Source organism: Ornithorhynchus anatinus, chromosome 13, assembly GCF_004115215.2.
Source record: "Ornithorhynchus anatinus isolate Pmale09 chromosome 13, mOrnAna1.pri.v4, whole genome shotgun sequence".
NCBI classification, from domain to species: Eukaryota; Metazoa; Chordata; class Mammalia; order Monotremata; family Ornithorhynchidae; genus Ornithorhynchus; species Ornithorhynchus anatinus.
Window position 1 is genome coordinate 18,656,167 of NC_041740.1, and position 24,927 is coordinate 18,681,093.

Genomic DNA, 24,927 nt, shown 5'->3' on the forward strand with positions numbered 1-24,927 from the left:
AGGGGTCTTAGTTCGAAGGATTTTTCAGAAGTGCAGAAACATATTTCTAACACTTGCATCCAAGCTTCTCTTCTTTCATCTTCCAGTATGGCTGCATAGAATAAATCGAACTGGGCCAGGTCAACCCCACCGCTGTCCTTCCTGCTCAGGATCCACCAAAATTCAGACCATGTCCCTAATGAAAATCAGTTACTGACCTTCATGCAAATCAGGTTGAGGTTACTAAAGAAAATGAAATATACTGTCTCCCTTTGCCTTTAGTTTTCATGAGACCATCTTTTAAGGAGAGGATTTTGAGCTGAGTGTGTTTTGCTCCAGGCAGAATCTTTTGGTTCTCTTAAAGCTCCTAATCCTCAGACTGTGCATGAGCTCTTCCTCAACATATGGATCACTGAGGAAATGCCACAAGACTTCAAAGACGCCGCGATAATCACCATCTTCAAGAAGAAAGAAGGAAGAGCTGACTGTAGGAATTGTTGGGGCATCTTGCTTCCTTCCATTGCTGACCAGAATGTAGTCACTACTGAAGAATGTAATCAACTGTGCTTACCTGAATCACAATATGACTTCAGATCCAGTCACAGCCCAGCAGATAAGATCTTTGTCAGTCACTTGTATTTATTGAGTGCTTACTGTGTGCAGAGCACTGTACTAAGCGCTTGGGAAAGTACAGTATAGCAGTAAACACATTCCCTGCCCACGACAAGCGTAGGTTTGATGGGTAGTCTATCCTATATGCCTCAAAATTCAGGTTTAAGATTACAATGTCCTATGCTCCAGAGACTGTCAATGAATTAGTGGGATTTATTGAGCGCCGACTGAGTGCAGGGCACTGTACTGAGCTCTTGGGAGAGTACAGTATAACAGAATTGGTAGATGTGTTCCTAAATGTATCTACCAGCTTGCTGCTTCCCCTACTTGTAATTAATTTTAGTGTCTGTCTTCTGCTAGGCTGTTAACTACTTGAGGAAAGGGATCATGGCTATTCTCTCTATCCTCTCCCAAGCATTCAGGACAGAGCACACACTCAGTAAATGTGATTGATTGGCTCCATTGCTATTCACTGTACTAAGTTCTTGGGAGAGAGTAACAAGCGACCTGTTATCTGGCCTCAAGAAGCTTCTAATTAAATGGAGGAAACAAAGACATTCAGGATTGCTATCCCAAGATGTTGTTGATTGAAAGTTATGCTTAAACTGCAACTCATTTGCAGTACAGTATCTGCTTACATTGTTTGTGCTGCTATGATGTCTATGGCGAGTGTAACCCATTAGAGGTTTGATAATTTACAAACAAACAAAATTTGCATTATTTTTCTCACTTTATGTGAAGCACTTTCAAGCCTTTTAGAAGACTGGCATAAATATGATGTTAGCTATCCCATCTTCTCAGGCATCGTGAGAGATCCCAGATTTGAGATTGCTGTGATTAGCTACTGGTAAATTAAACTAACTGTGAAAATATGCACATATTCAGTACTTAAAAGAAAGGAAGGCTCTAAAGGAAATCAGGCAGTAGGCCTAAAAAAAAAAAATAAGCCACAGGTAAGAAATAGATTTAATATGCTCAAGCCTTTATTTTCTATTCACCTTTTTTGTATGATTTTCATGGAAACCTGTGTTTGCATTCTCTTAGGTTAATGAAATAGGAAGAGGGCTGGGTTTTTCCAGTAGGGACAAAGAATTATAATAAGTACATGGGTGGGGTCGATGCAAATTTTCCAAGATGAAATTTTGCAGGTCTCAATCATTCTTGAATTCAAACTAAGCTCTCCCATTGATTTGGTGAATAGCTTGGCTGACAGTAGTAGAGATAAAACATGTGAAAGAGAACTTGAAGCAGTACCTGGGACAAAGACTGTAAACATTTGAAAACAATTTTATCTTTCCTTGCTTGGTTTCGGACTTGAGCTAACAATATATCCTCTAGTCAGCAATAACAAAAAAAGCACAGTAGTTCTATTATCTGAGGGGAAAACAGCTTCAGAACTCCCACTCAGTAACATTCTTTTCACAGATCAATCCTAACTCCATAACCTGAAATGAGATTTAAATACAAGAGTTCTTCTGTACTGTGCTCTTGAAGAACCTCAAGTTATGGGAAGAGTGTGTTACAGTAATATTTGATACAGTGAGAATCAATGAGTTAGGGCCTAGGTAGGTCAATCAGTAGTATTTATTGAATGCATTTACTCATTGCATAGCACTGTACTAAGCATTTGAGAGAGTACAGTAGAGTCAGTAGATGCAATCTGTGCCTCAGAGGTGAAACAAAGTGATCACATTCACCAATCGATGACAATCGAGTTGACACAGGACTGGGTGTCAGAGGAGCTGGGTTCTAATTACAGGCTCTGCTATTTTGCTTCCTCTGTGGTCTCGGGCAAGTCACTTAGCTTCTTGGTGCCTCAGGTTCTTAATCTGTCAAATAGGGGTAAGTATCCATTCTCCTTCCTATTTACAGTGCAAGTCCCATGTGGAGCAGGACCCCGTCCTATCTGATTAGATTATATCTATTCCAGTGTGTAGTACTGGAACATAGTTAAGCACTTAAATAGCACAATTATTATTTTACTATTTATCTCATTCTGTCCAAATCATCTAAAGAAAATACAAGTTAGAGTAGAACTAGCTGAATGTAAAAAACAAAAGTCAGCCCACAAAAATAAGCCATCCCAGGTTAGTTTGTCAAGATCTGAGTATCCCTGGAGAGAGTTTGGAGTGCCTTTGGGGTATCTAAACCTAACTCTGCTGACTTAGAAGCATTAGGTTTAGTTTTGCATGACTTAAGGCTTTCCTGACTCTACCTGGGTCCACTGCAACCAGTTAGGTAGCTCCTAAATTGACTGATGCTTTAGCAGTGGTTGGAACCTCCAAGCCCTTCACTGGACTAACTCCCACACCACATTGGAGAAATGGCACTTTCCTCTGCTGCATGGGGAAGCAGAGATAGGTCATTCATTCTTTCACTGTCAGTCATATTTATTGAGTGCTTACTGTGTGCGGAGCACTGTACTAAGTGTTTAGGAGAATACAGCAATAGTCACATTCCCTGCCCACAATGGGTTTACAGTCTAGATGGGGAGAGACAGATATTAATACAAATAAAATTACAGGTATGTACATAAGAGCTGAGGGGCTGGGAGTGGGGAAGAGCAAAGGAAGCAAGATGGGGCGATGCAGAAGGGAATGGGAGATGAAAAGTGGGGCTTCGTCTGGGAAGGCCTCTTGAAGGAGATGTGCCTTCAATAAGGCTTTGAAGGTGGGGAGAGTAATTGTCTGATGGATTTGAGGAGGGAGGGCATTTCAGGCCAGAGGCAGAATGTAGCAGCGGTGAGACAGGCGAGATGGAGCCACAGTGTGAAGCTTAGCACTAGAGGAGCAGGTGCTTAGTGTGTGCAAAGCAATGTACTAAGCACTTGGGAGAGTACAAAACAAGAGTTGGTAGACATGTTCCCTGCCCATAAGGAGCTTACAGCCTAGAGGGAGCTTACTGTCTAGAGGTTCAACTTCATGAATTTGTGGAGGGTCCCAGCAGAGTCCAGAAAATCCCATGCCCCTCAGGGAGATGCTTGCAAGGGACCTGATCCAAAATAGAATTTGAAGCCTTCTCCTGGACAGGACAAAGTGGTCAATTTATCTTTCCGTAGTACAAATTTTGGCAGCAGAACTTGTTCAGAGTGTAGGAATAGTATTAAGCATTTACTGTGTTCAGAGAACTGTAATGAGTGCCAGGAAAGAATACCCAGGTGGGAATTAGAGAAAATCTCTGTCCTTCAGGGAACTCAGTCTAAAAAGTGAGGTTAGACAGAGTCAGAAGGTCATGGGTACTAATCCTGGCCCTGACACTTGCATGATGTGTGACCTTGGGCAAGTCACTTCACTTCTCTGGGCCTCAGTTACTCAACTGTAAAATGGGGAATGAAACCTGAGCCCAATGTGGGACAGGGACTGTGTCCAAACAGATTTGCTTGTATCCACCCCAGTACTTAGAAGAGTGCTTAGCACATAGTAAAAATTTAACAAATAACACAGTTGTTATCAATAACAGAAAAAATGTTAACCCCAAAAAATTAACAAAAAGCAGCCAGAGTTCTCTTTCAAGGGCCAGAACTAAAATTTATTGAAAAGAGTTCATGTTTTTATATGATTTCTCAAAGTTAATAGGATTTTAGCTCAACCGTTCTTAGGCAGAACTCAATTTCCTAATATATTTTTGTTTGTGTTAACTTCTGCTTTACACCAGTCATTTATCTGTACACTCAGAGAGCAAGTTGAAATACTATAGTTTAAAAGAATTTGGAAAGATATAGGCATAAGCAGCTTGTATGAGCCTATTTGAAATTGATTTATTATTATTATGTCAGAAGCAATTGGTCATGACAGAATAATGACCTGTAAAATTTTCTGTGCTTTTTCATTTAGGTACTAGATTATCAAAACTTGATCTGCAAATTAAAATTTTACATTATACTGAAAAAATATCATCTACATTTTTATTCCCTCCAGTATCTCAAAAATGTTCCCTCCTTGTTCAGGCTTTTCTGAAGAGTTATACCCCAGACCCATAATCATTGGATGATTTGTATTGAAAACAATGATTTCAGTGGAAAATTTGACAGCGTAACTATATTGTTGCTTGATTTTGCTCAGTAGTTCTATTGGAGCCATAGACCCCTATAACTGAATAATCTTTAGAAGGTCCTTTTTTTAAATTTGAGTCTTTGTTCCTAAGGTTAAAGATCTGAAAAAAAATTGCAATAAATAAGAACTATTTATTGAGCACCTGCTGTGGGCAGAGATGTGTACTAAGTGTTTGGTAGAGTGTAACAACTAGAAGACACAAACTTCTAGTGTGGGTGAGTAGAAGCGGGGAGGCAATGCTCAGGAGTTTCTGCTGGATGCATAAAGAAATAGTGGTAGTAATGGTATTTATTAAGAATTTTGTGCAGACCACTGTACTAAGCACTGGGGAAAAGATTCACAGGTGAAAATTGGACTAGGTCCCTGGCCCTCAAAGGGCTCACAGTCTAAGAAGGACTGAGCTAATGATGCCAATCTCACTTATTTGTTCATTGCAAGCCCTAGTTTGTTGTTGTTTTTTTAACAAACCATTATTGGAGGTTTTTGAGGACCTGGGAGATATGTGCAGGACAACATGTCAAAAAAGTGGTGGGAAGTCAAGTGAAGAGACAGAAGAGGCTGAAGGTAGAGAAAGCTTTAAAGAGGCTGGGCCAATGTGGTAGATGTTTGGTTGCAGAGGAAGGGATGGGTCCTCGAAATGTTGTGAAGGACAGTCTGACAGGATTTGGAGACATTGAATATGAGACACGAAAGAAAGAGTCACGTATATAATGCCAAGGTTACAAGTTAGGTGAATGAGAGAATTTAGGAGGGAAGACAACTTCATTTGAGGCCATATTGAATATGAAGTGCTGGTGGGAATTTCCTGCAGTGATGAGTTGGAGACAGGAGGAAATGTGAGATTATGGAATAGTAATAGTAATGATAGTATTTGTTAAGGACTTACTATGCGTCAAGCACTGTTCTGTGCGCTAGGGTAGGTACCACCAGATTGGATACAATCCCTGTCCTCCATGGGGCTAACAGTCTAAAGGGGAGGGAGAACAAATATTTAATCCCCATTTTACAGATGAATAAAAGGACACAGAAGTTAAATGACTTGCCCAAGGTCCCACACAGGCAAGTGATTGAGCTGAGAGTAGAACCCAGGTCTCCGACTCCTAGCCTTGTGCTCTTTCCTACTAGACAGACCCCTTTGCTACTCTCATAGTGCTGAGAAGTCAGGACTAGGCAGATAGATTTAAGAGTCATCCACCATGAGGTGGTAGCTGGAGGTTATTTGAGGGTACCGTGAAAGAGGCAGGCACAGAATAATTACAGTTTCAGCTGTACAGCAATAATTAAAATGGAAGGGCCTGGCCTACTATACATTTTCCCAGAGCGAATAGTTTGGAAGAGTAATCGGCTTTAATAGTAAAAATGGCTTTTATTTAGTTCCTTCTGGGTGCCTTATACAAAGTGCTTAGAAAAGTGCAACAGAAAGAGACCTGTTCTCTGCCCTCAAGTAATTTTCTCTAACAGATTTGGTATTAAGCTAAAAACATAAAGAATGGCTTAGTCCATTTAACCTACTGTTTTTGCCTCCAACAATGGCATAGGATGTTTGGAGGAATCATGTCGATGATTGCTTTCTTTGAGTCATCGTCAGTGGTGTTTATTGAGTGCTCACTGTGTGCAGATCACTGTACTGAGAGCTCGGGAGAGTACAATACAACAGAGTTGGTAGACATGTTCTCTACCCACAACCAGTCATCCAAATGTTCAGGGTTGGACTCAAAGCTTTTTTCTTCTACAGTCCTTGATTCACTCTCTAATTACCCATTATAGACCTTTTTCTTGCCCATGAACTTCCAGATTCCCGAGGAACCTGTGATACTTTCTGCCTACACAACACATTGCGAAACACATTTTGTACACTTACCACCCGCTGGGTGAAGAAGATGTGAGTGCCCTTTTGGATATTTGGATTGAACTCCTTCCCCCAAAATAAGTGTTCTTCGAGATTTGTTATTCTTTGCTTTTTAGCTCTGTGCACTGGAAAGCTGTATGTATTGTTTTGTGAAGTTCTCTTGGAGTCACTCTTCCAGAATAAATAACTCTCTCTTAGTTCTCTTCTATTCTCCATCTACACTCACTCTCTTGGAGAATCAATTTGCTCCAAGAGCTTCAACTTCCATCTCTCTGTGGATGATACCCAAATCTACATATCCAGTTCTGATCTTTGTCCTTCTCGGGCAGTCTCGCATTTTCTCCTGACTTCAGGACATTCATTCATTCAGTTGTATTATTGTTGCCTTCTGTGTAAAAAGCACTGTACTAAGCACTTGGGAGACTACACTTCAGCAATAAACAGACACGTTCCCTCCCCACAACAAGCTTCTCTCTACCTGGATTTCTCCCCTCCCCACTTTTCCCCCAAATTTAACATGTCCAAAACAGAAATATTTATCTTCCCACTAAACTCTGTCTTCCCCCTGACTTTTCTGTCACTGTAGACAGCATCACCATCATACTCTCTCACAAGCCGGTAACCTCAGCATTATCCTCTACTCATCTCATTCATTCAACCCACATATTCAGTCTGTTTCCGGTTCCTTTTGGGTCAACCTTAACTTCTCTGTATCTCAGTTCCCTCCTCTGCAAAATGGGAATTCAGTACTTGTTCTTCCTCCTGCTTAAACTGTGAACTCCATGTGGTATGTCATTATCTTGTATCTACCTCAGGATTATCTTGTATCTACCTTAGTACAGTGCTGGGCACATAGTAAACCTTTAACAAATACCACAATTATTATTATATGTATTATTACTAGTAGTATTATTAATAACCTTCATAACGTTGCTGAAATCCATCCTTTCCTCTCCATCCAAACTGCCACGTTAATCCAAGTACTTATCCTATCTCTTGATTACTGCATTAGTCTCCTTACTGACTTCCCTGCCTTCTGTTTCTCCTTATTTCAGTCCTTACTTCACTCTGCTGCCCGGATCATTTTTCTACAAAATCATTTAATTCATGTTTCCCTACTTCACAAGAACCTCCATTGGTTGCTCAGCCACCTCTGCATCAAATAGAAGCTTCTTACCATGGGCTTTAAAGCACTCAGTCACCTTGCCCCCTCCTTTCATACGTGCACACTTCACTCCTCCTATGCCAATCTACTCGCTGCCTATCCCTTGCCTACATCCTGCCTCTGACATGGAACTCCCCCCATCTTTATATCACTTGCCCCACCTTCAAAGCCTTATTAAAAGCACACCTCCAAGAGGCCTTCCCTGACTACGCCTGCATTTCCCCTTCTCCCAGTTTCCTCTTCTCCCAGTTCCTTAGCCCCATAGTACTTACATATATTTATATGAAATAATTTAATAGATATTGTTTATTTTAATGCATGTCTCCCCCTCTAGACTGTAAGCTTGTTGTGAGCAAGGAATGTGTATACTAACTTTGTTACATGTATTCTCCCAAGCGCTTAGTACAGTGCTTTGCACACAGTAAGCAGTCATTAGGTATAATTGATTTAGTTTTATGATTTTGGAATATGTACAACAAATCAGTTAATTTGCCTTTGTAAACTGCCTTCCCGAAACTGTGATAATATTGAAGCCCTCAGTAGAATTATTAGTATGTCTGATCTTCAGATATATTTTGTAACTATTTCTTCTGTGATTATTTTAAATTGAATACAAACTGAACTTATTTAACAGACATCTACTTTGGGGGGCATGATTAAATTGGGATTTCAGAGTTGTTACTAGATGGTGAAATTAGATGGACATAACATTAATAGATAGCTATTAGCAAGGTCTGGGTTTCAGAAATTGGCCCTAATCTGAGATGAATAACGACCTTCTTTGAAGGCACAGAGATGTATTAATTTTTAATTTGTCTTTTTGATCTCTTAATTACTAAAACTGATTTATTGGTTAATTTTAAGAAGGCAAGTGTTTGAAAAGTTTTGGCAAATACTGTCTTCTTGTAATGACTGTATGGTAATAAAGAAGTTAAGATGAGAGCCGAATTAGATTGAATGATTGTTCAGTCATGTGGGTCAGGGAAGTTGCATAGCCTGGTTGTTAGACTGATTGCTCAAATTACATTGCCTCAGGTCCTGCACTTGGTTGGCTGTCTTCTCAGATCTTAACAAGGTTCTGGGAATTTCAGTTTCTGACAAAGTTTGCTTTGTGTGTGTTTTTTTTTCTTTTCGATTTTTGCAGGATGCTTCATCTGCAGATATCAGGAAAGCATATCGTAAGCTGTCGCTTACTTTACATCCAGACAAGAATAAAGATGAAAATGCAGAAACTCAGTTTAGACAAGTAAGTGGCATGGACAGTTGACCACTCCATAATTTATTGAAATGAATCAGTAAGTAAATACTTGTAATTGTAATACGTAAGGGTTCTTCTATTACCTATGTTACAAATTTTTTAAGTATGACAGTAAATAAAAAATAGTTAACTTTTAAAAGTAGGTAACCTGGAATGACTAATGCTTACAAATAAGTTGAATTTAGTGTAAAATATACTTTAAAATAATTTAATTGCCTAAGTAAATCATAATTTTACCCAACTTCCAGGACTGAGTTGTTTTTTTGTTTGTTTTTCAATATCACATGCCTCATTTGTTAAATTTCAAATCTTCTATATCTTTGCCTAAAGGTCTTGTTTGGAGGAGTGAATATTTTCCCCTTAGAAATTATGTTGTGGAAATTAATGCTATTTTTAAAAATTAGACCTTCATTAGAGGGAATTTGAAATAGGCATTAATTAATGTTTCAACACTGAATCTTTTCTGACACTAGGCACCAGAGATGAAATAAAATATAATCTATAAACAAGCTTACAAATTCATTGGAGATACAGACCAATGAGGAGCATTTTATAGACCACTTGGTTCCTTTGAATTTATAAATAAATACAATAGAGCTTTGATAACGGAAAGTAATTTTGTTGTAGTTGGTGGCTATCTATGAAGTTCTGAAGGATGAGGAAAGAAGGCAACGGTAAGTTTTCATTGCTACTTATGAATTAAAATAAACCTTTTCAGGCTGTAAATGCACACAAACTTAAATCATACACATTGTGTATTTAATTGGCTATCAACCAATTTTTTTTTCTGAATTTTAAAGTATTTGAAAAATTTAAGTTGAAAAAGTGACATCTGGCATAAAAATAATTGTTGATGGAATTCATTCATTTTAAGTAGTTCCATAAGCATAAAAGCCTAAGGATAATTATTCATCAAGTTGGCAAGTCAGAGCTCGACTGAAGTAGGTTTTAGGCATATACTGCTATGCCTTGAGGAATATAAATTCCACATCAACTCCATACAACTTTCCATTGATTCTCTTGAGTATCAATCTGTCGCATTCATTGAGAGTGCATCCTCTGTGCGAGCACTGTACTAAGCACCTGGGAGAGTACAGTATACCAGAGTGGGTAGATGCATTCCTTACCCACAGTGAACTTATTCACTTAGAAATTCCCAGCTGTTTTTCAGACACTGCCTAGTCCAATGCCCCACAATTTAGGCTACTGGTTGTAATAATGCTACCTATAATGTTTTTAAAATTATAATTTAAAGGTTTTTAAGATGCTGGGCATTTCAGTTTTGTCAGTAAAGCCAATTTATAGACCTCAGTCTTCAATGGGCCGTTTAGCCTACTTGAAATTTAAAGGAACAACAACAAAATCTTCTGTGTTTTGCCTTCTAAAGTCATGTCTACTCCAGCACACGTCAGCTCCAGTTGTTAGTTCTCATCTTAACCTCTCACAGAAATGGGAGTTTGGGTGCTGTAAGAATACCTCAGTGCACAAGTTGGCTGAGCAGCGGTCTTCTTTTAAAGTCCTTTGCAGTGCGGAGGTATTGGCATGGATCCAGGGAGAGCCCTTTGCTTTGAGCTAATCCACGATGGTGAAAGAATCCTAGAAGTGGGTTGAAGGGAATGGAATGTTGGCCATTCAGTGCGTATTTTCTTGTTGGTGGCCCCCTCCATGAGCTTTTAGCAAGGTTTCCGAGATCATGTCCTTTTACTTAAATGCGGTTTTTAAATCCCTCCCCCCTCACAATTTTGGTACCAGGATTTGTCTTATTTATTGCAATTCTGTAACAACTGTCAGTAATCCCTGGTCCCTTCTTTTTGCGTGGTGATGATTTTTATTCCTCAGTGTATCAGAATAGTGCTGATAGCTTTTGAGGAATGGGGATTGTTGACCTGTGGAGTGCCTCCTTGAAAATGAGTGTAGAACCAGTGGATTTATACCCACCTACCCTCCTGTAGGATTTGTTTCCTTTGCCTCTTGCATTAAAGTCTAGGTTGAAAAATGGAACTGACAGTTACACAAACAGATGTAGTATTTATACCCCTTGAGGCACAACTAACTCATTGGTAACTGGTTTTCCTTGAGGCAAAAGTCTTAACTAATCAAGCCGAGAATCACTCCTCTAAAGCCACGTGCCTGAGGCCAGGTGACCCATGAGTGTTTAAGCATACATAAAGAGGCCTACCTCAATAGAACTCTACTTACAGCTTCTAATTCCTTTAGAAAAGGGGTAAGGCAGCTTCCACTCAGGTTCACATTCAAAATGAAATTTGTTTGTCTCCTCAGTTTTGAAAATGCATCTTTAATGACTGTTGCAGTGATTCAGTTGCCATAAATATTAACTACATAATTCTTGAGTTGTGAGACTGTTGTTTACTTTTTTAGAAAAGCCCAGTTTAGAAGAGGGCAATAACTTAACACTCTTATTTCATTTTTCTTCTGTGTAATTGCATTTTAAAACAAATGTTATCAGGCTTGTGTCTTAAAAAAGAGACAAAAACCAACAACACATTGGAGAAGCAGTGTGGCTCAGTGGAAAGAGCATGGGCTTTTCAGTCAGGGCTCTTGAGTTCGAATCTCAGCTCTGCCACTTGTCGGCTGTGTGACTGTGGGCAAGTCACTTAACTTCTCTGTGCCTCAGTTCCCTCATCTGTAAATGGGGATTAAGACTGTGAGTCCCACGTGGGACAACCGGATTCCCCTATGTCTACCCCAGCGCTTAGAACAGTGCTCGGCACATAGTAAGCGCTTAACAAATACCAACATTATTATTATTATTATTGGAGGCATTTTAAGACTGAGCAGAAGATATGAAAGAGAAAATCAAGGTTTCCCTGTTGTGCATTGTTACTGGATTGATTTTTTTCCCTGGTTGCTCAGCAAATTTGGGGACATCTGATTTGGGAAATGATAGCTCATTCTAGATCAGATACATACTTATTTACAATTGTTTTCAGTAGCTTCTAAAAATAAATGGTCCAGTTATAGAGGTATTGCACTTGAAATAGTTATATATGTGCACCAGTATTAGTTTTGTAATGCTAATTTATAAACATTTCTGTTATATTTTATAAGCACTATTTTATCATATTGAACAAAGTTTGAGTCAAAGGGACCAATTTATTATAAACAAATGATTTTCCTATTTTTATAAGAGCATGTGAAATGTAAGAATTAAATTTTTTTCTTTTTATATACAATGAAAGTCATTCCTTTTATAAACGTTGCCACCCATGATATAGTAAATTTGATTACAGGAAGTATTTAGTGGCTGAAGCAAAATAAACATTCTTTTGACAGTAAACAAGTCTACCTTAGCACCTTCTCTTCTCTAATTAAGAGGCTTTATACACAAGCCATATGGAAAGTATAAAGTGTTCGGGACCATAGTTGCATCACATATCCCATTTGTAAGTTGAAGAAAAAGACCTCAATGGGCCTTTTGTGGGCATTAAGTTAAAAAATAATCTATAAGATTAATCACTTCGGTCTTGTTAACAATCATTTAACATCAAAAAATATTGCAGATCTTGACTGTAATCTTTCAAGTGTGAACTGATTTGAATTTTAAGTTTAAAAATACATCAGTAATAGAGAAAATTCTGAATATAGGGGAATTTTGGCAAGAGAAAAATATAAAAATGAGATTCCTTTTAAAAATTAATAACTGTAGAACTTCAGGTCCTGATAGAGCTTTCTGGTTTTTTAAAATTATTTCTGCTTTTATTATTTTAGCTATATTATCACATTTCAAAGCATATACTGATATTAAATTGTGGGTTCTAGGGGAGCTAAAAGTGTTTCTTTATCCTGGTAGAGATATTTCTGGGTTTCCTGATAACAGCCTTCCTGTATCTCAAGCCATGAGAAGTGCTCAAATATTGGATGATTAACAATTAAGATATATTTATTCCACAAATATTGGGAAAAGCAAATAAATCACCCCTCAGACAGAAATCTGTATGTGGGATTGAAAGACAAAATTTTAGTTTTTAGTCTAAAGTAACTGAAGTGTGTATTTTTAAGTAGAACCATTATCAAGGGGTTTTCTTAGTGAATTTTTATTTTGGGTTCTGTATTTCTGTATGCACTTTGGCCATTTTTATAGATAGTGATGGTTAGTTTAAATAAATATTTCAGCAAACAAAATATATGCCTCTTATTTGCAACATTCAAAAATGGAGAATAAATTTTAAAATTAAGAAATGTCAAGAATAGTCTCATTTAAATTCTGCTGTTCTGGCAATTGTCTTTTCATAGGTAACTTTTGAAACACTCTCAGGTTTGTTTTTGGTGGGAGAGGGGTTGTCATGAGGGAAAAAGAGTGTGTTTTTCTTTTTTCCAGTGCTTTATCACAATAGTGATATATATTTTTAACAGCATATTTTCTAGAAAGCGAGCTATAATAGAAGCTATCTTTCCTTAAAATGGCCAGTCGTGTGAGCCATAATGTTCATTGATAGTAAAATCAATAGAGCATTGATTCTAAGGCTTAATCCTTGGAGACTGTTGTTCAGAGTGGCCGACATAGCCAAGTAAATACCTAGTGCTATTTAGTGTGTTTAATGCATGAGAGTCTGCTATCTTAAATTTGGTTTTGCACTAAATAGGATTTATATATGGTGAAGACAGATTTGTTTGGTTAATACTTTAAACAGCGACAGACAGTAAAATATTTGGTTATAGATTCTTTCCTCCCAAGTTCAGGGTGTTTTTAAAGTGAATAGTTTTAAAGATTTCCACTGAAAAAAAACTACTTAATGCTGCTACCAGAAAATACACTTATTAATTGCTAATAATGAATTTAAGCAACTTTAATAATGGTAATAACACCCTTTTTCTGAAGTCTTTTCTTCTGATTTTTGGTGAAAAATATTTTTATATCTTCCTAAATTTCTACTAGATAGTTTGTAGTTGGTTTTCTTAAACATCATCTAAAAATCTAGATCAGAATAGATTTAAATAAAACCCAAGATGTAACTTTGGTAGGTGTTCGGTTTTGTTGTTTTTTTAAAAGTGTTTTAAATTTAAGATTTCCTTTTGCCACCTTGATTTCTCTGATTTATTTTAGTTCAGTTCTGGGTGATTGTTTTCAAAATATTTCGGCATTTAAGAAGAAAAAGGTAGTTGATAATAAAATTAGAATGGAAACTTCTTAATATTAGTTTTCAAATACTGCTGTAAATATTTGAAAAATCAGAGACCTATTTCCCCAGTTGCATTCTGTGTATTCTGTCTAGTGCACAAGCGCTCTTTAACTCGTCAGACCCTTGTCCATTAAACAATTTGATTTGTAAAAACCTAGCACTAATTAATGTCTTTTGCTTTGAACAATGGTCATTCTGATTGTGACAGTGTTATTAATAATCTGGATTTAGGTAAAAGTCAGGTTTTTGAGATATGTTCAAATAAATTTTACATTTAAAACTAATGTTTTTCCATTAAAAAGAAAAGTTACCTGCAATAAATCTTATAGTTTTTATTTTTTTTAGCACATCTCCAAGGTATCAATTTAATAACTATCAAAGTAGCTACTGCAGTTGTTGCATTTAAATTGATTTACATGTCAAGACTGGCAGTTTAGCAGCTGCGCTATTATTCCTCGATCGGTCAATTTACTTGAGAAAAACCTACTACTGAGTTCTACTGACCTGCCTGACAATATAGGCCCTATTTCTATTCCTGTAATTAGGCCGGCGACTAACTCAGAATATTTTTAATTAAAATATTTTGGTCAATGTGTTGCACCAAATTAGGCCTTTCAGTGCAGATTTAATTCTAGAAATGGTGTGATTAGAATATTTAATGAGTTTCGTTCAATTAAGATTAACAGGTTGTGTTGAACGTACAGTATTTGATTGTGACCATTTTGAGTTTTGCATTATGGATTCCTGCTTTTCCCCTCTTTTTTAAAAAATCTTTAAATGCTTTGGATAATTCTGTAGCTGGTAAATTTAGATGAAATTTAAATCTAAAAATACTGAACCTTTTGAACTGTGAAGGAAGTGGCATTAAATCCATTTCTAGACAAAGGCTTTCCTGTGGTATTTTCTGTTTTTGTCAGAAGTCATGAAGGAAACTGTCACTTAGCTGTTTTAAAATAAACAAAGTTTGAATAATACAGTTCATTTTGAGCAATTTAGTTTTCAAGTACATTTTTGCAATCTGAGAGTATTTAACTTTCCAAAGGAATTTTAATGATCCAATATCATAAAGAAAAATTTTAGACTACCTTTTTCCGAGGCTTTCATAAAATAATGCATTTAAATATTTCAGCCATGTACTGTCTTAACTTTTGATATCAAAAGCTTTTTTGGGGCTGAAAAATCAAAGTAGCATTTTCCCCTCGAATCAGTGACTCTAATTAATAAGCGATTCACAGTACTAAAGGGACTCAGCTTTTTCTTCCTCCTCCTAAAGTCCCTCCTTTTGTTGTTGACTTTGGTTTTGGTAACTTTATCGGTGACTGTGATAGACAGGTAGAACATATGGCCACTTTTAAGCGTGTGTTGTTTCATGAGTTAATCAATTGGGGGTGCTGTCAGCGCAGTAGAACCAGCGGTGTTTATAAAGCTAGATACTTAATCCACAGCATGTTGGCATGAAGCTTTTACCGTTGTCTATAAGGGGACCCAGGTACTAGTACTGGGCTAAGTAACAGGTCAATAATGGCCTACGGAGGGCCATTTTTGTGTGGGTTTTCAGCCATTCTTTTCTTGTTTCTTTTGAACAATGCAAGTAAGATCACTTTAAATTTCAACCTGTCCCTGAAAGCCTGTTGTTTGCTACTGTAGGTACGATGATGTTCTGATCAATGGATTACCAGATTGGCGACAGCCTGTATTCTACTACAGGCGGGTGAGAAAAATGAGCAACGCTGAGTTGGCATTGCTCTTGTTCATTATTCTCACAGTGGGTCATTATGCTGTGGTTTGGTCAATCTACCTGGAAAAACAGCTGGTAAGTATTGGTAATAAATGATCTACCACCTTTAATGTACATGAAATTCTAAAAACAGTTGCTGACTTTAGGAATCATTCCATATATTTTTAAGATTTCGTATTGTCTACAGTGCAGGTAAAAATCACTCTTTAATAAATATTTGTCAATTATAGGGAAGTTTTGGGCACATGTGCTAAGTTTTTTCCACCAATATCATCTGCTCAAACAGAAACCTGGTCTCTCATCACTGCACTGTATTGAAGAATGGTTTTGAGAAGTCTCTAGAGCCCCAGAGCTTGAGCAAATTCTGTTTGCAAGGACTTTTTTCTACCTTTACTGAGTGAATCATAAATGTGAAATGAATATTTTTTGCTTAAGAGACCATTTGGAAGAAGGTTGAAAGTAAGGCAGCCATCCCTCCCATTTTAGAGTATCTTTTATACTGCTGTGGGTTTATTTAAATGCTAAAACAATCAAAGCTAATTTGACCAATGTTCATGTGTTAGCATCTGTTTACTCTTTATTTTTGAAGTGCATTATCAAAGTCTGTGAATGAGAAGAGGCAAGTTGAATGGTTTTTCTTAGAAAACTTTGATTGCTGTGGAGACCCACATGACTGACAGAGCTGGACTTCATGTGGGTTTAAGGACTGGATACCATGGCAACAGTTATTGTTAAGGATAGATGATTTTACGTAATCATGTAGGGCCCTCCACATATTTGCATAAACGCTACTCTGTAATGTTTACCCTTCACGAAGAGTCCCAGTAACATTCAGAGGGTACATGTTAATGATAACCTGCAACCACGATTCTTTCCACAATAAGGATGAACTGCTGAGCAGAAAAAAGAGAGACAAGAAGAAGAAGTCAAGCTGCAAGAGCGTGGACAAAGTGAAACTTGGTGCGATAGAGAAAAACGAAAGGTGGGAGCCTAAACAAAGTGCTTTGCCTCTTAGAAATGTTTACGTGTTTCTGATGTGGCTCAGCTTCAATTTTGGAAGAAATCACTTAAACCATTTTGTCCGGTTTCCTGGAATGATAGCTACCTCATCTGCACACCCTTTAAATGCACATTCCGAATCTGTCCCCAAAGGGACAGTCATCAGTGATGAATTTTACGAAGGTCTTTCAGAAAAGAACCTGGATGTGAATGGAGTTCTGTATGCAAGATCAGCATATACAAAACCTTCCTCTAAACTCCGCATACAGTTTTTAGAAGGAGGGCAGGCTCCTTAGAAAGCTTTGACTTAGATCGATTTGAAACAATCCAAACTTAAAGTAATCCCTTTATATGTATTTGGCAGCGAATTAGATGAGGATTTCCAGTTTAAGCTCTGAGTGATTTTATGAACTTATAAGAACAAAAGTGAAACATTCTGAAATTGCTGTTGGCATCAGAAGTGATATAGGGAGAGTGACATACAGTACACTCCAGAAGATACCACCATTTCTTTTATTCATTCATAAAGGAAGATTCATAGAGAGAAATAAAGGGTTTAAATAGTTTGCACAGCGAGGAGCATGAACTGGATCAGTGCAGGGTGGCGATCACAGCCTATGCTGCCTGTCTTCTAGTCTGATGACATAAGTGAGTAATGCTTTAGGGAACTGCAAGTGACGTTAATTTTTACGTGTTGGTTTGTTTATGCTACAGTGTTCATATCTTGTTGTCAGCACTTGTGAACATTTTGATGGTTCGTCTTTTTGATTTTTTTTTCAGCTGAAGTAATTTTAGGTTTAAGAATTCATTATGTGAAAGTGCTGAAAAACCCTCATTAAAGTGAGGACTCTGTATTTTATGTTTATGACAGTGCCTAAAAAATCGAGGGTTAATTCTTTCATTTGCAACATATGTGCTACATTTTGCCTGTAACAAATGATAAATAAAGTGATATGTATTTATTAAAAAAGTAAATATTAAGGCAAGAAATAAATATTAGGTAAATCAATTTTGTCTTGAAAGTGAAATTTTAAGAAGGAATTATTATGGCCTTTTGTAATTACTCTTATTAATGAAGTCAGGATAAACTTTGTTGTCCTTTACTTTTCAGATATATATTTATGTCATCTTGTCTTCCTTTCAATCCTATGTTGTTTAAAACCAAACACTTTTGTTTTGGCTTTAGATTGCTAGTGAAACCACAGTGGCATGATTTGCTTCCATGCAAGCTAGGAATTTGGTTTTGCCTTACTCTGAAGTCATTACCGCATCTAATTCAGGTAATGCATGTTCTTTCTTTTCCCTCCCTTCCCACTTCCCCATTTCACAAAAATATTTTGCATCTTATATTTTGAGGATCAATGAACTAATGTAGTTATTTTAGCAAATACTGTGTCTTTGTAAGGCTGCTCTTAAGTAGGTAAGAAGTTACTGTTCCTTGATTATTTTGTTGTTTTCTTTTTGGTTTTCAAAATGACTGGCACCTTCAATTTTAATCATGCTTTAAGAAGAAAGGATTTCTGGCCGGGGTTGGGGATGAGAAAGATAAAAAGGACAAGATTGGAATGAGATGTCACCAATTATTTAAGTACCAATTAAATAGTAACACAGCATACTGTTTAAATTACAGCCTGCGTATTTAAAAGACTATACACAGAGATGACTACACTTGCGCATAAACATACATTAAGTTTAGAGGTCGCAAACATAGTAGGAAATCGCAAAAGGTTAGTAGGCTGAGGTTTTTCTAAGATGAAGTGAAGCATCTTTGTTTTCATGAATAGGTAATAAAATTCACTTCTTGCTAATCCTGTCTACTTAGTTGTTTTCAGTGACCCAACAAGAAATCCATTAGCATTACTATTGATTTTATATAAGGATGAATTCACTGGTTAAGTGCTAATTTCTCATAAAATATTATTTATTGGCTACATGCACTCTCCCTGACCATATTCTCTAAAAAGTTCACAGTGTGTGACCTAAACCTAAACTAGGCTGAATTTAGATTTTGGAAGGAGAGAAAGCGGTTTTCAGTTTTGATGAGAACTGGTCTTTGGGCAGAATAATTTAGCCTGTGTTGTTTGACTTCCACATAGCAGCTTTAGGTTTGTGTGATTGCTGTCACAATTTTTTTTTTTTGGAAAATATGGTTTATTTGAAAAAAATCATTATTTCTGAGCTGATAGTGCAGGTTAATATCTACCTGTCACTGTTCTACCCACTTGATGGTCACCTTTCTTAGCAGCAATCTTTATAAAATCCTTTATGGGAGCTAGTGACTTTCAATCCCTCTCTTTCTCTTCTTCATCATTTCCCTTCCCCTCACTAAGAAGTCACATTTGAGAAAAGAGGCACTTAAAATAATTAAGGTGGTCTTAGCTTTTGAGAAATGCTTTTTATATGTATGCCATGGGTTGGCCATTGTTGATGATTATTGTTAACTGAACCTGCTATTTTGTATCACAGAGTAACAGGCAGGCCTCCACCTGAGATGTTTAAGACAGACAACACCTAAGATGAGAAAATGTACACCATTTTAGCTTTAGAACTCTTAGGTTTTGACATTGCAACTGTAGCCTTCTTTCTGGAACTACTTCTTAGGGCATAGGGAGTGTTGAGTACCAAAGAACCCTGGGGAAATGGGAAAACAATTTTTAAAACCTATGATGGGTGGACAGGGAAGTAGGAAAGGAAGTTTAACGGGGGCTGGAGAGGCCGGGGAGTGGGGAAGCAAAGAGAAAGGGATAGATCGCAAAACCGATGGTTTGACATGTCCATTTCATGTCGGATGACATAAAAATCAGCTGCCCTGTTGTGGAGCCTCACTGACCTGATATAAATGTATTAATGAATAAATGAATAGATGTATTAAGGATACAAATGCTATATTAGTCCTCTATAATAGAGTACTCCTCTCTAAATCGTAAGTTCATTGTGGGCAAATAATGTGTCTAAAACTCAGCTATATTGTACTCTCCCAAGCACTAAGTACAGTGCTTTGCACACAATAGATAGTAAATACCGTTGATTGATTCTGGGTCATTTTTGTATCTTACCTTGTTTGGGAACCAGTGGCCTATTTATGGCATTGTTCCAATGAGAAAATTGGTCCCAACTTTCATTTTTTCCAGTATAAGACCCAGTTTTCAGGAAACAATTAGGTTGTAAATCTGGGGACTGCCAGTAGAGGTAAAAGAATGAGATATTTTGGCCCTTGAAAAACTTCTGTTTGTAACTTATTACTCGCTCTACTCTATTTTGGGTTTTCTTTGTAAGGAAAACGCAGGGTAAGGGGATAATTTTCAAGGTGAAACCTATGCTGTTTTAGGTCAGAAGGGAAAGGTCCATCTGTAGGTTGGACAAATATGGTCAATGATGGTTTGTGTGACTGTGGGCAAGTCACTTAACTTCTCTGTGCCTCAGTTCCCTTATCTGTAAAATGGGGATTAAGATTGTGAGCCCCACGTGGGACAACCTGATTCCCCTATGTCTACCCCAGCGCTTAGAACAGTGCTCGGCACATAGTAAGCGCTTAACAAATACCAACATTATTATTATTATTATTATGGTTTGGACAATAGTCCCATTCCAAATCTTACCAAGTTGTTGGCCAGATGTTCAATGTCAATGTCACAGTTGCAATATTGAGACGCAACATGGTGTAACACAAAGAGCCTGGGCCTGGAAATCTGAGGATCTGAGGTCTAATTCCTACCCTGCCACTTCTCTGCTGTGTGACCTTGGGCCTCAGTTACCTCATCCATAAAATGGGGATTAAGACTGTGAGCCCCATGTGAGACATTGATTGGGTCTTACCTGATTAATCAGTCTGTTATTTGTTGAACCCGTGCTATGTGCAGAGCACTGTACTAAGGTCTTGGGAGAGTACAATACAACAGAATTAGCAGACACGCTCCTTTCCATAGTGAGCTTACAGTCTAGAGGGGAAGAGACATTAATATGAATAAATAAGTAATTTATAATGTATAATTCAAAGATATGTACATAAATGCCTTGGGCTTGATTAGTTTGTAACTACCCCAGCACTTAGAACAGTGCCTGGCATGTAATAAGCACTTAACAAAAAGCATTAAAAAAAAGGAAGAAAAGGGGAAACAAAAGCAGTGTAATATTGAGTAAGAATGGAGTCTGGTTGACGATGATGGTAATTAAGCACTCAGTATGTGTGTCAAATGTGTCATTATGTGTCAAACAGTGTTCCAGACACTGGATTAGATGCAAGTTAATCAGATTGGACACAGACCCTGTCCCACATGGGGCTCACAGTCTAGGAAAGAGGACAGGTAAAATAAATAATGCTGCAGGGGAACCCTAAATAGTTTAACAAAGAGTTCAGTGAACAGAGTGCATTTTCCTAACTGATAGTCTTTCCTGGGAAACAGAGGAACAAAGGACAGAGTAGTAAACCCAAATGGAACTTTCATTGTACCATGCAGGTTTAGATGATCTGTTAGTTATGTCAGAATGTTATCTGTGGTACTAAATGGGTAGGTGAATTTTTGCCCTGCTGTAAACATATGGTAGGACTGCATGTAAAGTTTAAAGGTGAGGTAAAATTATATGCTTCAGTGAGTAGTGTGGCTTTGTGGAAAGACCATGGACAAGGGAGTCAGAGGACTGGGTTCTAATTCTGGCTCCACCACTTGCCTGTTTTGTGACCTTGAACAAGTCACATGTACCTCAGTTTCTTTATCTGTAAAGTAATGATTTAAATTCCTGTTCTCCCATTTATTTAGACTGTGAGCTCCTTGTGAAACTGGAACTGTATTTGACTTGATTAGCTTGTATCTCCCCAAGAGATAGTATAGGCCCTGGCACATGGTAAGTGCTGAACAAGTGCCATTATTATTATTATTATTGCTAATAATGATAATAATTTGATGTTTCTTGAACTTGGACATTCATTTTCACTTTAATTTTCAAAGCCTTGCCCATTTTGTGTTTTTGCTTTATTTTTTTTTGATGCTTCTCTCTAGGCTGTGTGGTAATAGACATCAAAAGCCTTTTTAATATTTTTATTTAGTTTTGCTGTTTTGTATTGTTTAATGCCACTTAATCAAGTAAATGTTTTGTTTCCTTTTATGTTTTAGGTTAAAGCAAAATAGGCCACTTTTTGAAATTTAAATGATTATTTCTGGTGTTGGTGGCCAGAGGGTGTGTACTGCAGCAGGCAAATAATGTGTACTCACTGTTATCAAGAACAGGGATAATCCCATTATTTTAGCAGACTAATACAGAGCATGAGAGTTTTACTGGATCAAAAATGCTTAGAACAGTTGCAGCCCAGTTCTTATTCCAGATAACATTTCCTCAAACTGCAGATGCCATCCTTGTGTGACCCTGAGAGAAACACTTAGCTTTGTTGTGCTCCAGTTTCTCTCTAATACCTGCCTAAATTTTAAGGACAGTTGAGGAAAAAATGTAATACGGTATAGGAAGTACTTTGAGCTCTTTGTGGGGAAAATGTCACATAAATTCAAATTATTATAAATTATATCATGAAATTAAGAGAGATGCCTGGGTAGCCTTTAGCCTAAATCCTGATGCTAATTGTCCATGAAGTTTCCGTTGATGGTAGTTTGGCAAAATTGACTCATTTCAATCAGTCTTGTTTAAAAAAAAAAAAATCTATCAACTTTGCCATTTTTTTTCCTAAACCAGTGTGTAAACTTTTTCCCTGCTCCTCTCCTACAGTTTTTTACATTTCATAACAGTGGTCAGAAGTGGCATTCAAAGTATAATACCCTCCCAGTGGCTTGACTATTGAAACCTTTTCTTGTCCAGTTTAGTTTCTTTTTAACCTGTTTTATTTACGACCTCAGGTGTAGGGTTCCACACCAATGTATATTTTATGATAGTATATTTTAGTATATTTTAAGAGGCCACTGTATAGTCAATGTCTGTTACGTTTGCTAACCTCAACTAAGTTCAAATTAACAACAGAACAGGAAGCTAGTGATTTAATAAGCATGTGCTTAATAATATTTTGAATATAATCTGAAGGTATTGCTCCCAATGCTAGAATAATTTGGCATTGTAAAATGAAGAAGAAAAATTGGGGCCTGCACTGGACATTCAGATTAGCACAGCATACTTACCCTGGGGTAACAAGAAATTGAATAAACTCTTACCTCTCCTTTCAAGAACCTTTTTTAAACATAGTAATCTGTGTTTGAAGAGCAGGCAGATAGTTTTTGTTTTTGGCCTAGCAAGGTGGGTTAAAAATAGCTGGTTCTTCAAAGCAGGGGTGCCGACTTCTCATTTTGAGGGTGAAGTTAAACTTGCACAATGAACACTAAGGGTAGTAGTGAAGTGAAATACTCAAATGTCTCCCAACTCTGTTGTTGTGTTCTCTCCCGAGTGTCTAGTACAGTGCTCTGCACACAGTAAGCCCTCAATACATACCATTGATTGAAGAGAATGAGAAGAATGTAGAGGAAGGGATGTAGGAAGGGGAGAGACAGCAGGTGGCTCAGGAGAGAAGAGACATTGTGGACAACCAGTTCCTTTCCTTCCTACCTGGGATTCCAGCGGGGCTGGTCCGCCTTGCTCCCACCCGGGGGGCCCAGGGCTCAGCGGGAACTGCCCCCGTGGCGTTGCAGTCCTTCCCCTGGGGGAGTCAGTGCCCCCGTGGGGCTGGGAAGCGGCAGCAGCGCCCTTTCCCTCTCTCATGCAGTTGAGCTTGTCTGGAGGTCCAGGGCCAGAGGCCGCTCTTGGGTCCTTCCCCGAGCCCCAGTGGGTCAAGCCTTCCCCTTCCCGGCCTGGCATGTACTCCATCTGCTGAAGCTCTGGCTTGGCTGGCCACCCTCAGTGCCATTGCTGCTGGCTGGTGATGGCAGGGGGCTGTGCTCTAGGCAGGGTTCGGGGCATTGCTTGCCCCTAGATACCAGAAAATGGGGTGAGAGCAGCCCAGCGAGGAGGAGGGGAGCCCCAGAGGACCCTGACAAGGCTAGGAACCACATTCTTCCTGCTGGCAGGGCCAAGGAGCAGAGCCACCAACTTGGTTCCACCATTGCCGCTCTCCTTCCCCCCACCAAGCCCCCTTTCTGGTCCCAAGGGGCACGCCCTCCACCCCCCACACACCCCCAAAATGCCATTGGGACGAAGCTAATGCCATTGCTCATCTAGTGCCAAGTCTGTGGAGGCTTTTCAATAGTATTTATTGAGCGCTTACTAGGTGCAGAGCACTGTACTAAGCGCTTGGGATGAACAAGTAGGCAACAGATAGAGACAGTCCCTGCCGTTTGACGGGCTTACAGTCTAATCGGGGGAGACGGACAGACGAGAACAATGGCAATAAACAGAGTCAAGGGGAAGAACATCTCGTAAAAACAATGGCAACTAAATAGAATCAAGGCGATGTACAATTCATTAACAAAATAAATAGAGTAACGAAAATATATACAGTTGAGCGGACGAGTACAGTGCTGTGGGGATGGGAAGGGAGAGGTGGAGGAGCAGAGGGAAAAGGGGAAAAAGAGGGTTTAGCTGCGGAGAGGTAAAGGGGGGATGGCAGAGGGAGTAGAGGGAGAAGAGGAGCTCAGTCTGGGAACGCCTCTTGGAGGAGGTGAGTTTTCAGTAGGGTTTTGAAGAGGGAAAGAGAATCAGTTTGGCGGAGGTGAGGAGGGAGGGCGTTCCAGGACCGCGGGAGGACGTGACCCAGGGGTCGACGGCGGGATAGGCGAGACCGAGGGACGGTGAGGAGGTGGGCGGCAGAGGAGCGGAGCGTGCGGGGTGGGCGGTAGAAAGAGAGAAGGGAGGAGAGGTAGGAAGGGGCAAGGTGATGGAGAGCCTTGAAGCCTAGAGTGAGGAGTTTTTGTTTGGAGCGGAGGTTGATAGGCTTTTGCCTCCGTTGCCCCCTTGCTTTCAGGTGTGCTGGTGGGTTGGCCAGAGTCAGGATGAGCCCTTGGTCAGATCGAGCAATGCTGTGGGTGGATGGGCTTGTGGTCCATTAGAAATGAGTGGGTGCATATAAAGGAGGGTGTGGCCAATTTGGTTTTCTCCTCAGCCACTTTCAGAAACAATGTAGAAACGATTAAAGTGAAGCTCCTTCCCTTTCACATTTTTTTTTATTGGACCTGACTTTAATTACGCAAAGGGGAGAAAGTGGCAT

General features: G+C 38.6%; 1 protein-coding gene across 1 annotated transcript in view; it reads left to right on the forward strand.

Moving 5' to 3' along the window:
* DNAJC1 (DnaJ heat shock protein family (Hsp40) member C1) overlaps positions 1-24,927 on the forward strand; it is a 142,454-nt gene that overhangs the window by 52,181 nt on the left and 65,346 nt on the right. The window contains exons 2-6 of the mRNA XM_029078351.2: positions 8,802-8,903; positions 9,543-9,589; positions 15,704-15,869; positions 16,679-16,776; positions 17,980-18,073. Of these exons, the coding sequence (XP_028934184.1) occupies positions 8,802-8,903; positions 9,543-9,589; positions 15,704-15,869; positions 16,679-16,776; positions 17,980-18,073 (507 nt within the window). The remainder of the gene's footprint in view (positions 1-8,801; positions 8,904-9,542; positions 9,590-15,703; positions 15,870-16,678; positions 16,777-17,979; positions 18,074-24,927) is intronic.